This window comes from Mobula birostris, chromosome 18 (genome assembly GCF_030028105.1).
Source record: "Mobula birostris isolate sMobBir1 chromosome 18, sMobBir1.hap1, whole genome shotgun sequence".
In the NCBI taxonomy this organism is placed as follows: domain Eukaryota; kingdom Metazoa; phylum Chordata; class Chondrichthyes; order Myliobatiformes; family Myliobatidae; genus Mobula; species Mobula birostris.
The window spans coordinates 42,124,998-42,143,700 of record NC_092387.1 but is presented as its reverse complement, the minus strand read 5'-3'; the positions used below and the strand labels follow the sequence as shown (position 1 = coordinate 42,143,700).

Genomic DNA, 18,703 nt, shown 5'->3' with positions numbered 1-18,703 from the left:
AACAAGCCTTTCCAGTCCAACGAGCCCATGCTGCCTAATTATACCCATAACCAATTAACCTACTAACCCATATGTCTTTGGAATGTGGGAGGAAACTGAAGCACCCAGAGGAAACCCACGTGGTCAGGGGAAGAACATACAAGCTCCTTACAGACAGCGATGGGAATTGAATCCAGGTCTCTGGTGCTCTAATAGTGTTATGCTACCATGCAACCCCAAGGAAACTTTCGATTGAGCAAAAATCTGTAAGTATCTAAAACAATATGAAGGGTGAATAAGTGCTTATGAAAAGTATCCCCCACCTTTGAAGTTTTCAAGTTTTATTGTTTCACAACATTGAATCACAGTGGATTTAATTTAGCTTTTTTAACACTGATCAACAGAAAAAGACTCATTTGTGTCAAAGTGAAAACAGATCTCTCCAAAGTGATCTAACACAAAATAATTGATTGTATATGTATTTACCTCCCTTTAATATGACACACCAAATCATTACTGGTGCAGCCAATTAATGTTAGAAGTCCCAGAACTAGTTAAATGCAGATCTGATTTCGAAGTCCTGGGTGCAGTCAAGGTATTTCAATTCATTGTAGTAAAAATACACCTGTATCTGGAAGGTCCAACTGCTGGTGAGTCAGTATCCTGACTAAAACTACACCATGAAGACAAAAGAACACTCCAAGCAACTCCGCGAAAAGTTATTGAAAAGCACAAGTCAGGAGATGAATGAAAGAAAATTTCCGACTCACTGAAAATCCCTTGGAGTACAGTTAAGTCAACCATCAAGAAATGGAAAGAATATGGCACAGCTGTAAATCTGCCTGGAGTAGGCTGTCCTCAAAAACTGAGTGACCGTGCAAAAAGGGGATTACTGAGGGAGGCCACCAAGAGACCTATGACAACTCCGGAGGCGTTACAACTTCAGCTGTTGAGAACAAACAACTGTTGCCCGGGTGCTCCACCAGTCACGGCTTTATGGGAAAGTTGCAAAGAGAAAGCTACTGTTAAAAAAAACTCACATGAAAGCTCAGCTAGAGCTTGCCAGAAGGAATGTGGGAGACCAAAGTCAGCTGGAACAAAGTTCTATGGTCTGATGAAACCGAAATTGAGCTTTATGGCCATCAGACTAAACATTATGCTTTGCATAAGCCAAACACTGCACATCATCAAAAACATACTATCTCTACCGTGAAGCATGGTGGTGGCTGCATTGTGCTGCGGGGATGCTTCACTGCAGCAGGCCCTGGAAGGCTTGTGAAGATAGAGGGTAAAATGAATGCAGCAAAATACAGGGAAATCCTGGAGAATAACCTAATGCAGCCTGCAAGAGAACTGTGACTTGGAAGATTTGTTTTCCAGCAAGACAGTGACCCCAAGCATAAAGCCAAAGCTACACAGGAATGGCTTGAAAACAGCAAAGTTAATGTCCTGGAGTGGCCAAGTCAGAATCCAGAGAATTTGAAAATTTGTGGCTGGACTTGAAAAGTGCTGCTCAATCATGATCCCCATGCAATCTGACAGAGCTTGAGCAGTTTTGTTTAGAGGAATGGGGAAAAACTGCAGTATCCAGATGTGCAAAGCTGATAGAGATTATCCACATAGACTCAAAACTGTAATTGCTGCCAAAGGTGCATCTACTAAATACTGACTTGAAGGGAGTGAATACTTATGCAATCAATTATTTTGTGTTTTACATTTGTAATTAATTTAGATCACTTTGTAGAGGTCTGTTTTCACTTTGACACAAAAGAGTCCTTTTCTGTTGAATATTGTCAAAAAATGCCAAATGAAATCCATTATGCTTCAATGTTGTAAAACAATAAAATGTGAAAACTTCCAGGGGTGGTGAATACATTTATAGCACTGCACAATACTACGCAAAACTCCTAGGCACATATGAGGGGTGATTGATAAGTTCGTGGCCTAAGGTAGAAGGAGTCAAGCTTAGAAACCTTAACATATTTCTTTTTCAACATAGTCCCCTCCTACATTTAGTGCAGCGGTCGTGGAGCATACAGATCTTAGACCTCCAGAAAGTGTCCACAGCAGGGATGATTGATAAGTTTGTGGCCTAAGGTAGAAGGAGATGAGTTGTACAGCTCTCATTAATGCATAAGCAGTTCAACGCTTTGAGTGATTATGCAGAAAGTTTGAAGTTAATAACTCATTTCCTTCTACCTTAGGCCACGAAATTATCAATCACCTCTAGTATTTACAGCTAAGGTGCCTCAGACTTTTCCACAGTACTGTATTTATCAACATGGAACAATGAGCGAGTTTGTAAATGTGGTGGAACAAAGGATATTGGGAATGGTGAGGGTAGAGTGCCCCGGGAGGGGTATGGGACAGGTGGTAGAGCAGGAGTGCCGGGACAGGGGTTGGTGTGGGTACAGATACACCCAGCACTGAGACCATAAGATGTCAGTCAAGGTAATTTGATTCCAAACAACCGGTTTATTGATCTTTACAGAATGCCCCTCTGGTGCTTCCCACTCTCTCCCCTCTCCCTTCCCCTCTTCCCAACCATGATTCCCTTCTCCCTGCCCCCACTCTGAGTCCACAATATAGACTCCTATTTGAACCAGGTTTATCAAGACTCACATGTCATGAAGTTTGTTTTATTTTGCGGTAGCAGTACAGTGCAATACAGAAAATTACTCCAGTACTGTGCAAAAATCTTACGGACCCTAACTACGTACATGTGCCTAAGACTTTTGCACAGTACTGTTTATTTTGAGGCATGTCTCCCACAGGTAGAAAAAGGGGTTTTCTTCTCCTTCCCATCTCCTTCTGCTGCTACCTTCAGGGACGCTACAGTACGTCTCCATCCCAAACACAAGAATGAATTAAGCCACCCAAAGTACAGTCCGAACAGCTTGACCCCTTTTCTGAGACAGCACAGCTGGGGGAAGTGTCAGAGTAGGGGGAGTAGGGGAGATGAATGATGTCAGACAACGCATTTTTTTTTTAGGTTATACGATAACCATTAGGAAGCATCTTTAGATCTATTTTCAGGGACAATCTAATAGCTTGAAAACTGTCAGGATCACCTAACTTCACACAAGACTTTATGAAGTATACATTGCTATGAAATTATTTGTCCAGTAACACAATACAGAAATGCTTCAATGCAGCAAGAGTCAAAGTAAAGATGACAAGGCTAATATTATCCTCAAATATATCTGATCAAAAGCGGGAGGTAAATGAACTGTTAGTTACAACGCTGGAAGGACCAGTATTCATACTTTCCTGACCTTCAGTCACATTCTTATACCTCTGATGAAAATGCCAATTATCGGAAGGCCATCCCACAAGTCTTCAGCTCTGCAAGTATACCCACAGAAAGATGCCGTCTTGCAGCACACAACCATTACAGTTTTTCATGGTAAGATCGGCTACAAGATTCACCTGCAGTAACCGATCCACTGAATGTCAGCAGAAAGCAATGTGATCCAGGGCAAAGAAAAGTCTCATAGGACAATACGTCTTTCAGACCAACCAAGTGGAGCACAAGGTTATGCAAAGATATGTGGGAAATGGATTGCCTCTTGAGTTTACTACTCCCATAATTGGCCTCACTCTGAGGCTCTACTCAGAGCTACTGGATAAAGGTAAGGTGGAACCAAGGGCAAAATAACGCTGATCCTGACAATTTACAGTAGGCAGCTTCTCTTATCACAGCAACACTAATAAATAGCTCTTATTACGCTTTATAGGTGGCAGCAGTTTTTGCAGGCACCTCTGGTGAGTGGGACTGCAGTTTTTGCAGGCACCTCTGGTGAGTGGGACTGCAGTTTTTGCAGGCGCCTCTAGTGAGTGGGACTGCAGTTTTTGCAGGGGTCTCCTCGTGAGTGGGACTGCAGTTTTTGAGGTTGTCTATCTGGTGAGTGGGACTGCAGTTTTTGCAGAAGTCTCTCTGGTGAGTGGGACTGCAGTTTCTGCAGGGATCTCTCTGGTGAGTGGGACTGCAGTTTTTGCAGGAGTCTCTCTGGTGAGTGGGACTGCAGTTTTTGCAGGAACATCTCTGGTGAGTGGGACTGCAGTTTTTGCTGTTGTCTCCCTAGTGAATGGGACTGCAGTTTTTGCAGACATCTCTCTGGTGAGTGGGACTGCAGTTTTTACAGGAGCCTCTCTGGTGAGTGGGACTGCAGTTTTTGCAGACGTCTCTCTGGTGAGTGGGACTGCAGTTTTTGCAGAAGCCTCTCTGGTGAGTGGGACTGCAGTTTTTGCAGACGTCTCTCTGGTGAGTGGGACTGCAGTTTTTGCAGGAAACTCTCTGGTTAGTGGGACTGCAGTTTTTGAAGTAGTCTCACTGGTGAGTGGGACTGTAGTTTTTGCAGTTGTCTCACTGGTGAGTGGGACTGCAGTTTTTGCAGGGGTCTCCTCGTGAGTTGGACTGCAGTTTTTGCAGGAATCTCTCTGGTGAGTGGGACTGCAGTTTTTGCGGGGATCTCTCTGGTGAGAGAGACTGCAGTTTTTGCATGACACTCTCTGGTGAGTGGGACTGCAGTTTTTGCAGGAGTTTCACTGGTGAGTGGGGCTGCTGTTTTTCCAACGATCTCTCTGGTGAGTGGGACGGCAGTTTTTGCAGACGTCTCTCTGGTGAGTGGGATTCTAGTTTTTGCAGGCGTCTCTCTGGTGAGTGGGACTGCAGTTTCTGCAGGAGTCTCTCTGGTGAGTGGGACTGCAGTTTCTGCAGACGTCTGTCTGGTGAGTGGGATTGTAGTTTTTGCAGACGTCTCTCTGGAGAGTGGGTCTGCAGTTTTTGCAGGAAACTCTCTGGTGAGTGGGACTGCAGTTTCAGCAGGAGTCTCTCTAGTGAGTGGGACTGCAGTTTTTGCGGGGATCTCTCTGGTGAGTGGGACTGCAGTTTTTGCAGTTGTCTCTCTGGTGAGTGGGCTGCAGTTTTTGCAGGGGTCTCCTCGTGAGTTGGACTGCAGTTTTTGCAGTTGTCTCTCTGGTGAGTGGGACTGCAGTTTTTGCGGGAGCCTCTCCGGTGAGTGGGACTGCAGTTTTTGCGGGAGCCTCTCTAGTGAATGGGACTGCAGTTTTTGTAGGCGTATCACTGGTGAGAGAGACTGCAGTTTTTGCGGTTCTCTCTACTGGTGAGTGGGATTGCAGTTTTTGCAGTTGTCTCTCTGGTGAGTGGGACTGCAGTTCTTGCAGGAACCTCACTGGTGAGTGGGACTTCATTTTTGCAGGAACATCTCTGGTGAGTGGGACTGCAGTTTTTGCAGACATCTCTCTGGTGAGTGTGACTGCAGTTTTTGCAGGAGCCTCTCTGGTGAGTGGGACTGCAGTTTTTGCAGGGATCTCTCTGGTGAGTGGGACTGTAGTTTTTGCAGGGATCTCTCTGGTGAGTGGGACTGTAGTTTTTGCTGTTGGCTCCCTAGTGAATGGGACTGCAGTTTTTGCAAGAACCTCTCTGGTGAGTGGGACTGCAGTTTTTTCAGAAGCCTCTCTGGTGAGTGGGACTGCAGTTTTTGCAGACATCTCTCTGGTGAGTGGGACTGCAGTTTTTGCAGGAGCCTCTCTGGTGAGTGGGACTGCAGTTTTTGCAGGAGCCTCTCTGGTGAGTGGGACTGCAGTTTTTGCAGGGATCTCTCTGGTGAGTGGGACTGCAGTTTCTGCAGGGATCTCTCTGGTGAATGGGACTGCAGTTTTTGCAAGAACCTCTCTGGTGAGTGGGACTGCAGTTTCTGCAGGAATCTCTCTGGTGAGTGGGACTGCAGTTTTTGCTGTTGTCTCCCTAGTGAATGGGACTGCAGTTTTTGCAGACACCTCTCTGGTGAGTGTGACTGCAGTTTCTGCAGGAATCTCTCTGGTGAGTGGGACTGCAGTTTTTGCAGGAAACTCTCTGGTTAGTGGGACTGCAGTTTTTGAAGTAGTCTCACTGGTGAGTGGGACTGTAGTTTTTGCAGTTGTCTCACTGGTGAGTGGGATTGCTGTTTTTGCAGGGGTCTCCTCGTGAGTTGGACTGCAGTTTTTGCAGGAATCTCTCTGGTGAGTGGGACTGCAGTTTTTGCAGTTGTCTCTCCGGTGAGTGGGACTGCAGTTTTTGCAGGGGTCTCCTCGTGAGTTGGACTGCAGTTTTTGCAGGAATCTCTCTGGTGAGTGGGACTGCAGTTTTTGCGGGGATCTCTCTGGTGAGAGAGACTGCAGTTTTTGCATGAGACTCTCTGGTGAGTGGGACTGCAGTTTTTGCAGGAGTTTCACTGGTGAGTGGGACTGCAGTTTTTGCAGACATCTCTCTGGTGAGTGGGACTGCAGTTTTTGCTGTTGTCTCCCTAGTGAATGGGACTGCAGTTTTTGCAGGAGCCTCTCTGGTGAGTGGGATTCTAGTTTTTGCAGGCGTCTCTCTGGTGAGTGGGGCTGCAGTTTTTGCAGACGTCTGTCTGGTGAGTGGGATTGTAGTTTTTGCAGACGTCTCTCTGGAGAGTGGGTCTGCAGTTTTTGCAGGAAACTCTCTGGTTAGTGGGACTGCAGTTTTTGAAGTAGTCTCACTGGTGAGTGGGACTGCAGTTTTTGCAGGATTTTGACTTCTGAGTGGGACTGCAGTTTCAGCAGGAGTCTCTCTAGTGAGTGGGACTGCAGTTTTTGCAGTTGTCTCTCTGGTGAGTGGGACTGCAGTTTTTGCAGACGTCTCTCTGGTGAGTGGGACTGCAGTTTTTGCAGACATCTCTCTGGTGAGTGGGACTGCAGTTTCTGCAGGGATCTCTCTGGTGAGTGGGACTGCAGTTTTTGCAGACGTCTCTCTGGTGAGTGGGACTGCAGTTTTTGCAGACATCTCTCTGGTGAGTGGGACTGCAGTTTTTGCGGGAGCCTCTCTAGTGAATGGGACTGCAGTTTTTGTAGGCGTATCACTGGTGAGAGAGACTGCAGTTTTTGCGGTTCTCTGTACTGGTGAGTGGGATTGCAGTTTTGCAGGAACATCTCTGGTGAGTGGGACTGCAGTTTTTGCTGTTGTCTCCCTAGTGAATGGGACAGCAGTTTTTGCAGACATCTCTCTGGTGAGTGGGACTGCAGTTTTTGCAGAGGCCTCTCTGGTGAGTGGGACTGCAGTTTATGCAGACGTCTCTCTGGTGAGTGGGACTGCAGTTTTTGCAGACGTCTCTCTGGTGAGTGGGACTGCAGTTTTTGCAGTTGTCTCTCTGGTGAGTGGGACTGCAGTTTTTGCGGGAGCCTCTCTAGTGAATGGGACTGCAGTTTTTGTAGGCGTATCACTGGTGAGAGAGACTGCAGTTTTTGCGGTTCTCTCTACTGGTGAGTGGGATTGCAGTTTTTGCAGTTGTCTCTCTGGTGAGTGGGACTGCAGTTTTTTCAGAAGCCTCTCTGGTGAGTGGGACTGCAGTTTTTACAGGAGTCTCTCTGGTGAGTGGGACTGCAGTTTCTGCAGTTGTCTCTCTGGTGAGTGGGACTGCAGTTTTTGCAGGAAACTCTCTGGTTAGTGGGACTGCAGTTTTTGAAGTAGTCTCACTGGTGAGTGGGACTGCAGTTTTTGCAGGATTTTGACTTCTGAGTGGGACTGCAGTTTCAGCAGGAGTCTCTCTGGTGAGTGGGACTGCAGTTTTTGCTGTTCTCTCTCTGGTGAGTGGGACTGCAGTTTATGCAGTTGTCTCTCTGGTGAGTGGGACTGCAGTTTTTGCAGTTGTCTCTCTGGTGAGTGGGACTGCAGTTTTTGCGGGAGCCTCTCTGGTGAGTGGGACTGCAGTTTTTGCGGGAGCCTCTCTAGTGAATGGGACTGCAGTTTTTGTAGGCGTATCACTGGTGAGAGAGACTGCAGTTTTTGCGGTTCTCTCTACTGGTGAGTGGGATTGCAGTTTTGCAGGAACATCTCTGGTGAGTGGGACTGCAGTTTTTGCTGTTGTCTCCCTAGTGAATGGGACTGCAGTTTTTGCAGACATCTCTCTGGTGAGTGGGACTGCAGTTTTTGCAGAGGCCTCTCTGGTGAGTGGGACTGCAGTTTATGCAGACGTCTCTCTGGTGAGTGGGACTGCAGTTTTTGCAGACGTCTCTCTGGTGAGTGGGACTGCAGTTTTTGCAGTTGTCTCTCTGGTGAGTGGGACTGCAGTTTTTGCGGGAGCCTCTCTAGTGAATGGGACTGCAGTTTTTGTAGGCGTATCACTGGTGAGAGAGACTGCAGTTTTTGCGGTTCTCTCTACTGGTGAGTGGGATTGCAGTTTTTGCAGTTGTCTCTCTGGTGAGTGGGACTGCAGTTTTTTCAGAAGCCTCTCTGGTGAGTGGGACTGCAGTTTTTACAGGAGTCTCTCTGGTGAGTGGGACTGCAGTTTTTGCAGACGTCTCTCTGGTGAGTGGGACTGCAGTTTTTGCAGAAGCCTCTCTGGTGAGTGGGACTGCAGTTTTTGCAGACGTCTCTCTGGTGAGTGGGACTGCAGTTTTTGCAGGAAACTCTCTGGTTAGTGGGACTGCAGTTTTTGAAGTAGTCTCACTGGTGAGTGGGACTGCAGTTTTTGCAGGATTTTGACTTCTGAGTGGGACTGCAGTTTCAGCAGGAGTCTCTCTAGTGAGTGGGACTGCAGTTTATGCAGTTGTCTCTCTGGTGAGTGGGACTGCAGTTTTTGCAGACATCTCTCTGGTGAGTGGGACTGCAGTTTTTGCAGGAGCCTCTCTAGTGAATGGGACTGCAGTTTTTGTAGGCGTATCACTGGTGAGAGAGACTGCAGTTTTTGCGGTTCTCTCTACTGGTGAGTGGGATTGCAGTTTTGCAGGAACATCTCTGGTGAGTGGGACTGCAGTTTTTGCTGTTGTCTCCCTAGTGAATGGGACTGCAGTTTTTGCAGACATCTCTCTGGTGAGTGGGACTGCAGTTTATGCAGGAGCCTCTCTGGTGAGTGGGACTGCAGTTTTTGCAGAGGCCTCTCTGGTGAGTGGGACTGCAGTTTTTGCAGACGTCTCTCTGGTGAGTGGGACTGCAGTTTTTGCAGACGTCTCTCTGGTGAGTGGGACTGCAGTTTTTGCTGTTTTCTCCCTAGTGAATGGGACTGCAGTTTTTGCAGACGTCTCTCTGGTGAATGGGACTGCAGTTTCTGCAGGAGTCTCTCTGGTGAGTGGGACTGCAGTTTTTGCAGAAGTCTCTCTGGTGAGTGGGACTGCAGTTTTTGCAGAGGCCTCTCTGGTGAGTGGGACTGCAGTTTTTGCAGACGTCTCTCTGGTGAGTGGGACTGCAGTTTCTGCAGGAACCTCTCTGGTGAGTGGGGCTGCAGTTTTTACAGGAGTCTCTCTGGTGAATGGGACTGCAGTTTTTGCAGGGGCCTCTCTGGTGAGTGGGACTGCAGTTTTTGCAGACGTCTCTCTGGTGAGTGGGACTGCAGTTTTTGCAGACATCTCTCTGGTGAGTGGGACTGCAGTTTCTGCAGGGATCTCTCTGTTGAGTGGGACTGCAATTTTCACAGGAGCCTCTCTGGTGAATGGGACTGCAGTTTTTGCAAGAACCTCTCTGGTGAGTGGGACTGCAGCTTTTGCAAGAACCTCTCTGGTGAGTGGGACTGCAGCTTTTGCAAGAACCTCTCTGGTGAGTGGGACTGCAGTTTTGCAGTTGTCTCACCGGTGAGTGGGACTGTAGTTTTTGCAGTTGTCTCACTGGTGAGTGGGACTGCAGTTTTTGCAGGAACCTCCCGGGTGAGTGGGACTGCAGTTTTTGCAGACATCTCTCTGGTGAGTGGGACTGCAGTTTTTGCAGAGGCCTCTCTGGTGAGTGGGACTGCAGTTTTTGCAGACGTCTCTCTGGTGAGTGGGATTGCTGTCTCTGCAGGAACCTCTCTGGTGAGTGGGACTGCAGTTTCTGCAGGAGCCTCTCTGATGAGTGGGACTGCAGTTTTTGTAGTTGTCAACTGGTGCGTGGGACTGCAGTTTTTGCAGACGTCTCTCTGGTGAGTGGGACTGCAGTTTTTGCTGTTCTCTCCCTAGTGAATGGGATTGCAGTTTCTGCAGGAGCCTCTCTGGTGAGTGGGACTGCAGTTTTTGCAAACGTCTCTCTGGTGAGTGGGACTGCAGTTTTTGCAGTTGTCTCTCTGGTGAGTGGGACTGCAGTTTTTGCGGGAGCCTCTCTAGTGAATGGGACTGCAGTTTTTGTGGGCGTATCACTGGTGAGAGAGACTGCAGTTTTAGCGGTTCTCTCTACTGGTGAGTGGGATTGCAGTTTTTGCAGTTGTCTCTCTGGTGAGTGGGACTGCAGTTCTTGCAGGAACCTCACTGGTGAGTGGGACTGCATTTTTGCAGGAACATCTCTGGTGAGTGGGACTGCAGTTTTTGCAGACATCTCTCTGGTGAGTGGGACTGCAGTTTTTGCAGAAGCCTCTCTGGTGAGTGGGACTGCAGTTTTTGCAGAAGCCTCTCTGGTGAGTGGGACTGCAGTTTATGCAGGAGCCTCTCTGGTGAGTGGGACTGCAGTTTTTGCAGACGTCTCTCTGGTGAGTGGGACTGCAGTTTCTGCAGGGATCTCTCTGGTGAGTGGGACTGCAGTTTTTGCAGTTGTCTCTCTGGTGAGTGGGACTGCAGTTTATGCAGGAGCCTCTCTGGTGAGTGGGACTGCAGTTTTTGCAGTTGTCTCTCTGGTGAGTGGGACTGCAGTTTATGCAGGAGCCTCTCTAGTGATTGGGACTGCAGTTTTTGCAGACGTCTCTCTGGTGAGTGGGACTGCAGTTTTTGCTGTTGTCTCCCTAGTGAATGGGACTGCAGTTTTTGCAAGAACCTCTCTGGTGAGTTGGACTGCAGTTTTTGCAGAACTCGCTCTGGTGAGTGGGACTGCAGTTTTTGCAGGAAACTCTCTGGTGAGTGGGACTGCAGTTTTTGCAGACGTCTCTCTGGTGAGTGGGACTGCAGTTTATGCAGAACTCGCTCTGGTGAGTGGGATTGCAGTTTTTGCAGACATCTCTCTGGTGAGTGGGACTGTAGTTTTTGCAGGAACCTCTCTGGTGAGTGGGACTGCAGTTTATGCAGAAGCCTCTCTGGTGAGTGGGACTGCAATTTTTGCAGGAACCTCTCTGGTGAGTGGGACTGCAGTTTTTGCAGACGTCTCTCTGGCGAGTGGGATTGTTGTTTTGACAGACGTTTCTCTGGTGACTGGGACTGCAGTTTCTGCAGGGATCTCTCTGTTGACTGGGACTGCAATTTTCACAGGAGCCTCTCTGGTGAGTGGGACTGCAGTTTTTGCAGGAGCCTCTCTGGTGAGTGGGACTGCAGTTTTTGCAGACGTCTCTCTGGTGAGTGGGATTGCTGTCTCTGCAGGAACCTCTCTGGTGAGTGGGACTGCAGTTTCTGCAGGAGCCTCTCTGATGAGTGGGACTGCAGTTTTTGTAGTTGTCTCACTGGTGCGTGGGACTGCAGTTTTTCCATTTGTCTCACTGGTGAGTGGGACTGCAGTTTCTGCAGGAATCTCTCCGGTGAATGGGACTGCAGTTTTTGCAGTTGCCTCTCTGGTGAGTGGGACTGCAGTTTTTGCAGGAACCTCACTGGCGAGTGGGACTGCAATTTTTGCAGACGTCTCTCTGGTGAGTGGGACTGCAGTTTTTGCAGACGTCTCTCTGGTGAGTGGGACTGCAGTTTTTACAGGAGTCTCTCTGGTGAGTGGGACTGCAGTTTTTACAGACGTCTCTCTGGTGAGTGGGATTGCAGTTTTTACAGGAGTCTCTCTGGTGAGTGGGACTGCAGTTTTTGCAGGAGCCTCTCTGGTGAGTGGGACTGCAGTTTTTGCAGTTGCCTCTCTGGTGAGTGGGACTGCAGTTTTTGCAGGAAACTCTCTGGTGAGTGGGACTGCAATTTTTGCAGACGTCTCTCTGGTGAGTGGGACTGCAGTTTTTGCAGACGTCTCTCTGGTGAGTGGGACTGCAGTTTTTACAGGAGTCTCTCTGGTGAGTGGGACTGCAGTTTTTACAGACGTCTCTCTGGTGAGTGGGATTGCAGTTTTTACAGGAGTCTCTCTGGTGAGTGGGACTGCAGTTTTTGCAGGAGCCTCTCTGGTGAGTGGGACTGCAGTTTTTGCAGGAGCCTCTCTGGTGAATGGGACTGCAGTTTTTGCAGACGTCTCTCTGGTGAGTGGGACTGCAGTTTTTGCAGACGTCTCTCTGGTGAGTGGGATTGCAGTTTTTGCAGGAGTCTCTCTGGTGAGTGGGACTGCAGTGTTTGCAGCAGTGCACCTTTGGATCCCAAGTATGTTTAGCCGCCAAGGTTTTGACTGCGCGAGATTTTCACTGTGCAGACCACAGAGCCTACAGAGAGGAAGTCATCACTCTAACACAGTGGTGTCAAGTAAACAACCTCTCCCCCAATGTCTCATAAACAAAGAAGCTGGTTTTGGACTATAAGAGGAATGGAGACAGGCTAACCCCTTTTGACATCAATGGATCTGGGGTTGAGAGGGTGAAAAGCTTTAAGGTCCTCGGCATAAACATCACCAAAGATCTCACATGATCTTTACATACCAGCGTGTGGTGAAAAAAGCTCAACAGCGCCTCTTTCACCTCAGACAGCTGAAAAAGTTCGGCATGAGTCCCCAAATCCTAAGGACTTTCTACAGGGGCACTACTGAGAGCATCCTGACTAGCTGCATCACTGCCTGGTATGGGAACTGTACTTCCCTGAATCGCAGGACTCGGCAGAGAGTGGTGCAGACAGCCCAGCGCATCGGTGGTTGTGAACTTCCCACTGGTAAGGAGATTTACAGAGACATATGCATAAAAAGGGCCCGAAGAATCATTGGGGATCTAAGTCACACCAACCACAAACTGTTCCATCTGCCACCATCTTGGAAACGGTACTGCAGCATAAAAGCTAAGACCCAAAGGCTTGGGGACAGACTGATTAATTCATGCTGATACCATTATATTTTGATGTTATATTAACTGTTTTGTTGCGCATACTATTTATTTTAAATTACTATAAATTGCACATTGAACATTCAGACAGAAATGTAACATAAAGATTTTCAGTCCTTGTATGTGAAGGATGTAAAAAGTCAATTAAATTCAATTGAATTCATCAATCATGACATGAGAGGAATTAACCTGTTGATGGTGACATAATAAACGAGAAAATCCGCAGATGCTGGAAATCCGAGCAACACCCACAAAATGCTGGAGGAACTCAGCAGGCCAGGCAGCATCTATGGAAAAGCGTAAACAGTCAATGGTTCTGCCAAGACACTTCATCAGGACTCACGAAGAGTCTCAGACTGAAATGGCAGCTGTTTATTCTTTTCCTTAGATGCTGCCTGGCCTGCTGAGTTCCTCCGGCATTTTGATGGTGACATAATAAATGGCATTCGCTGTACTGTGTACGTAAACTGAGTTGACATCTCCATTCATCGAATGTCTTTTAACCTCAGCAATGATTAAATTTCTATGCAGTTCTATGGGATTGTGTCAACACTTGGGAGGGAGTGCAGGTTGTACAATGCATGCTATCCTTAAACCAGGACTTAATGTGAGCATCACCAACAAAAGTGCTTGCTACCCCCAGCAGACCCTTGAAATTGTAAACTAAAAATTACTGTCTCGGCACTGTCATATTGCATTATTCATGAAGTGATGGGCCTCCCGCTCTGATGCCGCGTGCTCTCCCTGCCTGCATCTGAGTTGCTACCTTTCACATGTCAGCCATCGGGTGTTCAAGATAGATATTAGACCATAAGACATAGGATCAGAAATAGGCCATTTGGCCCATCGAGTCTGCTCCACCATTCCATTATAGCTGATTTATTTTCCCCCTCAACCCCATTCACCAGCATTCTCCCTGTAACTCTTAACGGCCTTGCTAATCAAGAAACTATCAACGTCTGCTTTAAATATTCCCAATGATTTGGCCTTGACAGCCGTCTCCGGCAATGAATTCCACAGATTCACAGCCCTCTGGCTGAAGAAATTCTTCCTCATCTCCATTCTAAAGGGACGTCCTTCTATTCTGAGGCTGTTCACTCTGGTCCTAGACACCCCCACAATAGGAAACGTTCTCTCCATGTCCACTCTACTGAAGTCTTTCAGTACTCAATAGGTTTCAATAATATACCCTCCCATTTTTCTAAACTCCAGTGAGGACAGGTTCAGAGCTATCAAACTCTCTTCATACATTAACCCTTCCATCCACAATAAGCTCTTTCCTCGTGGAATCTAAATGGCACTTATCCTCCTTGATCACAGTCTGGATTAATGGGCTATGGAGGAAAAGGAAGAGTTCACTCTGAGAAGGAAAAGACTGACTCCTTTTCACATTCCCCATTGCTGATGAAGCTGTCAAGGGGTCAGGTAGACAAAGGCCAAATCTGCCAAGAACCAAGTCACCTCCAGCACCATGACCTGTGCCATATGCATTGACAACATCCTGTGTCATACCTGCTTGGATTCTTCAATATTCTCCCACATACCTATGTTCTGCTCTTGTTTGATGTAATTCTGCTGCTAATAGAGACCAACTGGATCCCAGGTGATATCTCTATTTTTGTAGAACGTCTGTTTGGGGCAAGAGCATACAGATGCCGCTGAGTTCCTCTGGCAGATTTCTTGTTGCTCCAGATTCGAACATCTGCAATCTCTTTTGTTGACATCTGTTCAGGGGTCTCATCTCCCTGCTCTTGGATGACACATAGATCTCTGAGAGAGCAAGTAATAGAGTTCTGATGCAGTGGCTTCTGTAGATACACAAAGACCTCCCACAATTTCAGGGGAAAGTGCCAGGGACAGGGTGATGTAAGTGGGAAGGGATGAGCGGACCAGATTCAGGGATGTATGCAAAGCCTCCTTGATAAACCACAACATCCTCACAGACTGGGCATCCCTGACCCATGACCATTCAAAGTGCAAGATAAGCAATCGGGATGGAACAGATAATCTCAGGTCCATGCATCAGGAGCACACAGCAGCCGTGGATAAACAGAGGAAGGAACAGACACACACCATCTGGTTAGCTACCATCTGCAAATAATCTGTAGCTCCAAAACAGGTTTCAATGGTCTTCTCAGAATCTCACAGCAGGAGAGGAGGCAATTCATCATCCAGTACCAAGAGAATGCCTAAGATTAAGAAAGATCCCAAAGGACTCTTCAAGGCAAAAAAGACCTCTCATTTCCTGAGGCAACAGCCTTCCCTCAAGCAACACCACCACAATAACTTAACCAGCCACACATTTCATTGATGTTTCCCGAATGTTGCTGGGGACTACATTACTGTTATACTTCCCCACATATCAACCATTGCTGCACTTCAGGGAAATTCATAGTGTTAAAATTGTATCAAGAACTGCGGAGACAAATGTCAAGGTAGATCAATCAAACTTGGTCTTCTTTGTAATATTATCTAAAAAAGGGTCATTGCGGATTTATTTTCTTGGTTCGCAATGTTACAAGCCCCATTACTGTCCTTCCTGTCTAACACTGCCTATATCTTGACGACAATTTTAAATCTATTATTATTGTCCAAATGCACATAAAAATGGTTGGTCCATTTTCCTATTCTAACCTCATATGCTGGTTGTAGCACTGGTGAGTACGCCATCATCTGCGCTAACGACATGGGGAAACTGGCTGCTCGTTGGGGATCGGTAGCAAAAAGTGTCCAGTCTGACCCCCTGAATTCAACTGGAAATGGTTTCATACTCAAGGCAAGCACATAAAGTAGGTCACTATGGAGGAAGCAGTGGAAAATGGGATTTAGTGTAGATTGGTTGTTGATAGTATTGTCGTAGTGGGCCGAAGGGACTGTTCCCATAGCATATGGCTCTATGGTTCTTTAACAATGGCACTAAACTAATTTCATGTGCAATGGGCATGGGCATCACGTGTTCCAACTCCTGCTCTGGCATCTCTTATTTACTCACAGACAACCTGGCTTTACAATGTGTTATAAAGATTAGTTTTATTTGTTATATGTACATCAAAACACACAGTGAAATGTATCATTTTGATGTCAAATCAAATCAGCGAGGATTGTGCTGGGCACGCACACTTCTGGTGCCCACAACTCTCTGACCAGAACCTGTACCCCTTTGGAGTGTGGATGGAAACCGGAGCACCCAGAGGATAACTACTCAGTCGTGAGGAGAATGTACAAACTCCTTACAGACAGTGGTGGGAATTGAACCCTATTCGGTAATCACTGGTGCCGTAAGGCGATGCCCTAACTGTGACCTTACCGTGCAGCCCAGACACTCTTGTGTCTTCAGGTTTCACAGACTGTAGTTCCACCAGAAAGATTATATGTAAAAGGTTAGGGCACCGATAGCATTCATTGTCCTCACTGAGACCTGTGACCTCAACTACAACCTCAAATGTCCTTGGAAGTCAGAGCCACTTTCAGTTTCCTGGGCTCAGGGTTACTTCTAGGCAACTGCTGCTGACCCCTTTGCCATGCTTCACAGTGTTGGGTCACGGGAGTCACCTGATTCCACAATCCAAGCAGTGAAGGTTTCAGCAACGTGCACAAAATGCTGGAGGAACTCAGCAGGTCAACCAACGTTAAAGGAATGAATAAACAGTCAGTGTTTTGAGCCAAGACCCCTCTTTAGGATCGGAAAGAAAGATACCAGAATAAAAAAGGTGTTGAGAGTGTAGGAAGACCAGAGTAGGAAATGGAAAGAAGAGAGGAAGGGTAGGGGAATTTTTTCTACCAGATGGAGAAATCAAAATTCATGCCAATAGTTTGGAGGCTACCTTGGCAGAATATAAGGTGTTGCTCCTCCACCCTGAGTGGCTTCAGCTGCTTTTCCTTCAGCCACAGGTGCAAACATAGTGGGCACCGTTATTTGCCTGGTTTCCCCAAACGGAAAGTGTTCAGTGGCTGTAGACCGTACTTAGAGATTCCTTCCTGGAGCATCTGGTGATGACCATGACCCTCTTTCACAAAGAATCTGCCTTCATTGATCACCACTCTTCCTCAGCCTGCCTAAGTTATATTGACTCCGTCACTGCAAGCAGTCTCCTGTAACCCACTTACACTCCCCATCCCAGTCACTACATCACCAATTCATTCTGTGGCAGAATTCCACTACGCATGAAGAAAATGGCCTGTCCCTTTAAGAGTAGACTGCAATCCTCACAACAGTTGTGCTTCAAAAATTGTGCCAACCTGCAATACGTCGACAGGAACACCTGGCAGCTCTGCTCCATATTTAAAGGTATTAGTTTTTATACAACTTTCACAAACACAGTAAATACAAAGAAAGTGCTGAACCCAAGAGATTCTGCAGATGCTGGAATCCTTCAGCAACACACACAAAGTGCTGGAGGGACTTTGCAAGTCAGGCAGCATCTGTGGGGAGAAATAAATGGTCAACATCTTTGGCTGAGACCCTTTATCAGGATTTCACCCAGCTCAGTGCTAGGCAACTACCGCCTGACTGATACAATCCCGCAGCAATTAAAAGAGGAAATGTTGGAAATACTCAGCGGGTCAGGCAGCATCTGTGCAAAGGAAAACAGCAATAATGTCTCCAGTCAAAGACCCTTCATCGAACTGGGAAAATGAAAAACACACTAGTTTTTCAAGTTGTAGCAAACTAAGGAAGGGATATCTTCATTGAGAAGATATTTGATAAAGTGAGGTCAGGGTGAAAATGGGAGTAAGTTTTATATATATATATATAGAGAGAGAGAGAGAGAGAGAGAGAGAGGGAGAGAGAGAGAGAGAGAAACATATGAATATAGGGGAGAAGCTGATCCTAAAATGATGAGTGTATGTCTTCAGGCTCCTGTTTCTCCTCACCAATGGTAGTAATGAGAAGAGGACATGTCCTCGGTGGTGGGGGCTTTAATCACGGGTGCCATCATTTTGAGGCATCTCCTTTTGAAGATGTTCTCAGTGCTGGGGAAGCTAACGCCCACCGTGGCACTGATTGAATTTACGATCCTCTTCAGCTTTATCCGATCCTGTGCACCGGCCCCCAATACCAGACGGAGCTAGTTGAAAGGTCAGTTAGGGTCACAAAGAGATACAGCAGGGAAACAGGCCCTTCAGCACATCAACCACCCACTGACATTAATCCACCTACATTAAACACGTTTTTTAATCTCCCACTTTTTCATCAACTCCCCTCGGATTCTACCATTATCTGTGCAGTTGGAGCCACTAACAGTGGCCAATTAAACCAGCAGCCTGCGTACGTTTGGACTGTGGGTAGAACCTGGAGTACCTTGGGAAAGGCAAATAGTCACAGAGAGAACGTGCAAATTCAGGTCAGGACTGAAACCACTTCTCCAGTTCTGTGGGGCATTCTGTGGAACCAGCTACAACATTCTGAGTGAGGAAATACAGACAAAGGAATGCTTAAGGTACAAAATGCAGCAGATCAGTTTTTGAATGTGTCCTGAACTTTCTGCTTTTATCTCAGATTTTCAGCATTTGCAGTTTCTTGAGTTTTAATTATGCTCCTTTGTCCAAATGAGATTCATGGGCATGTAATGAACTTGTCTGGATCACCACAGAATAGTGCTGAAGAGCAAAGGAAAAGATGAACTCTCCAAAATTTCTTTTAACACAATGGTATACAGTTTATAATCAGAGGAGTTGTCTTTGAGCTACGAGAACGAAAGGTTTTTTAAAAAGTATGAGAGATGGTTTTTGCTACTAAATCCAGTTTTACTGGAATTATGCATCCATAGATCCTCCATTCCATCACCAGGATGAAGGAGCCAGATTTGGCCAAGGTTTAACCTACTGCCAGTCTCCCCAACCTAATATAAAGCAGAGGCACTAAAAAA

At 46.9% G+C, this 18,703-nt stretch overlaps 2 protein-coding genes across 2 annotated transcripts in view; one reads left to right on the top strand and one right to left on the bottom strand.

Moving 5' to 3' along the window:
* The window catches only part of LOC140211882 (glutamate receptor ionotropic, delta-1-like), a 993,352-nt gene that overhangs the window by 850,838 nt on the left and 123,811 nt on the right, over window positions 1-18,703 (bottom strand). The gene's annotated exons all lie outside the window — the stretch shown is intronic.
* On the top strand, window positions 3,286-17,906 carry LOC140212231 (uncharacterized). Its single transcript, XM_072282958.1, has 6 exons — window positions 3,286-3,385; window positions 8,325-8,420; window positions 8,973-9,068; window positions 9,728-9,823; window positions 10,684-11,366; window positions 17,796-17,906. Exons 1-6 carry the CDS (start codon window positions 3,286-3,288, stop codon window positions 17,904-17,906), a joined length of 1,182 nt encoding a protein of 393 aa, XP_072139059.1.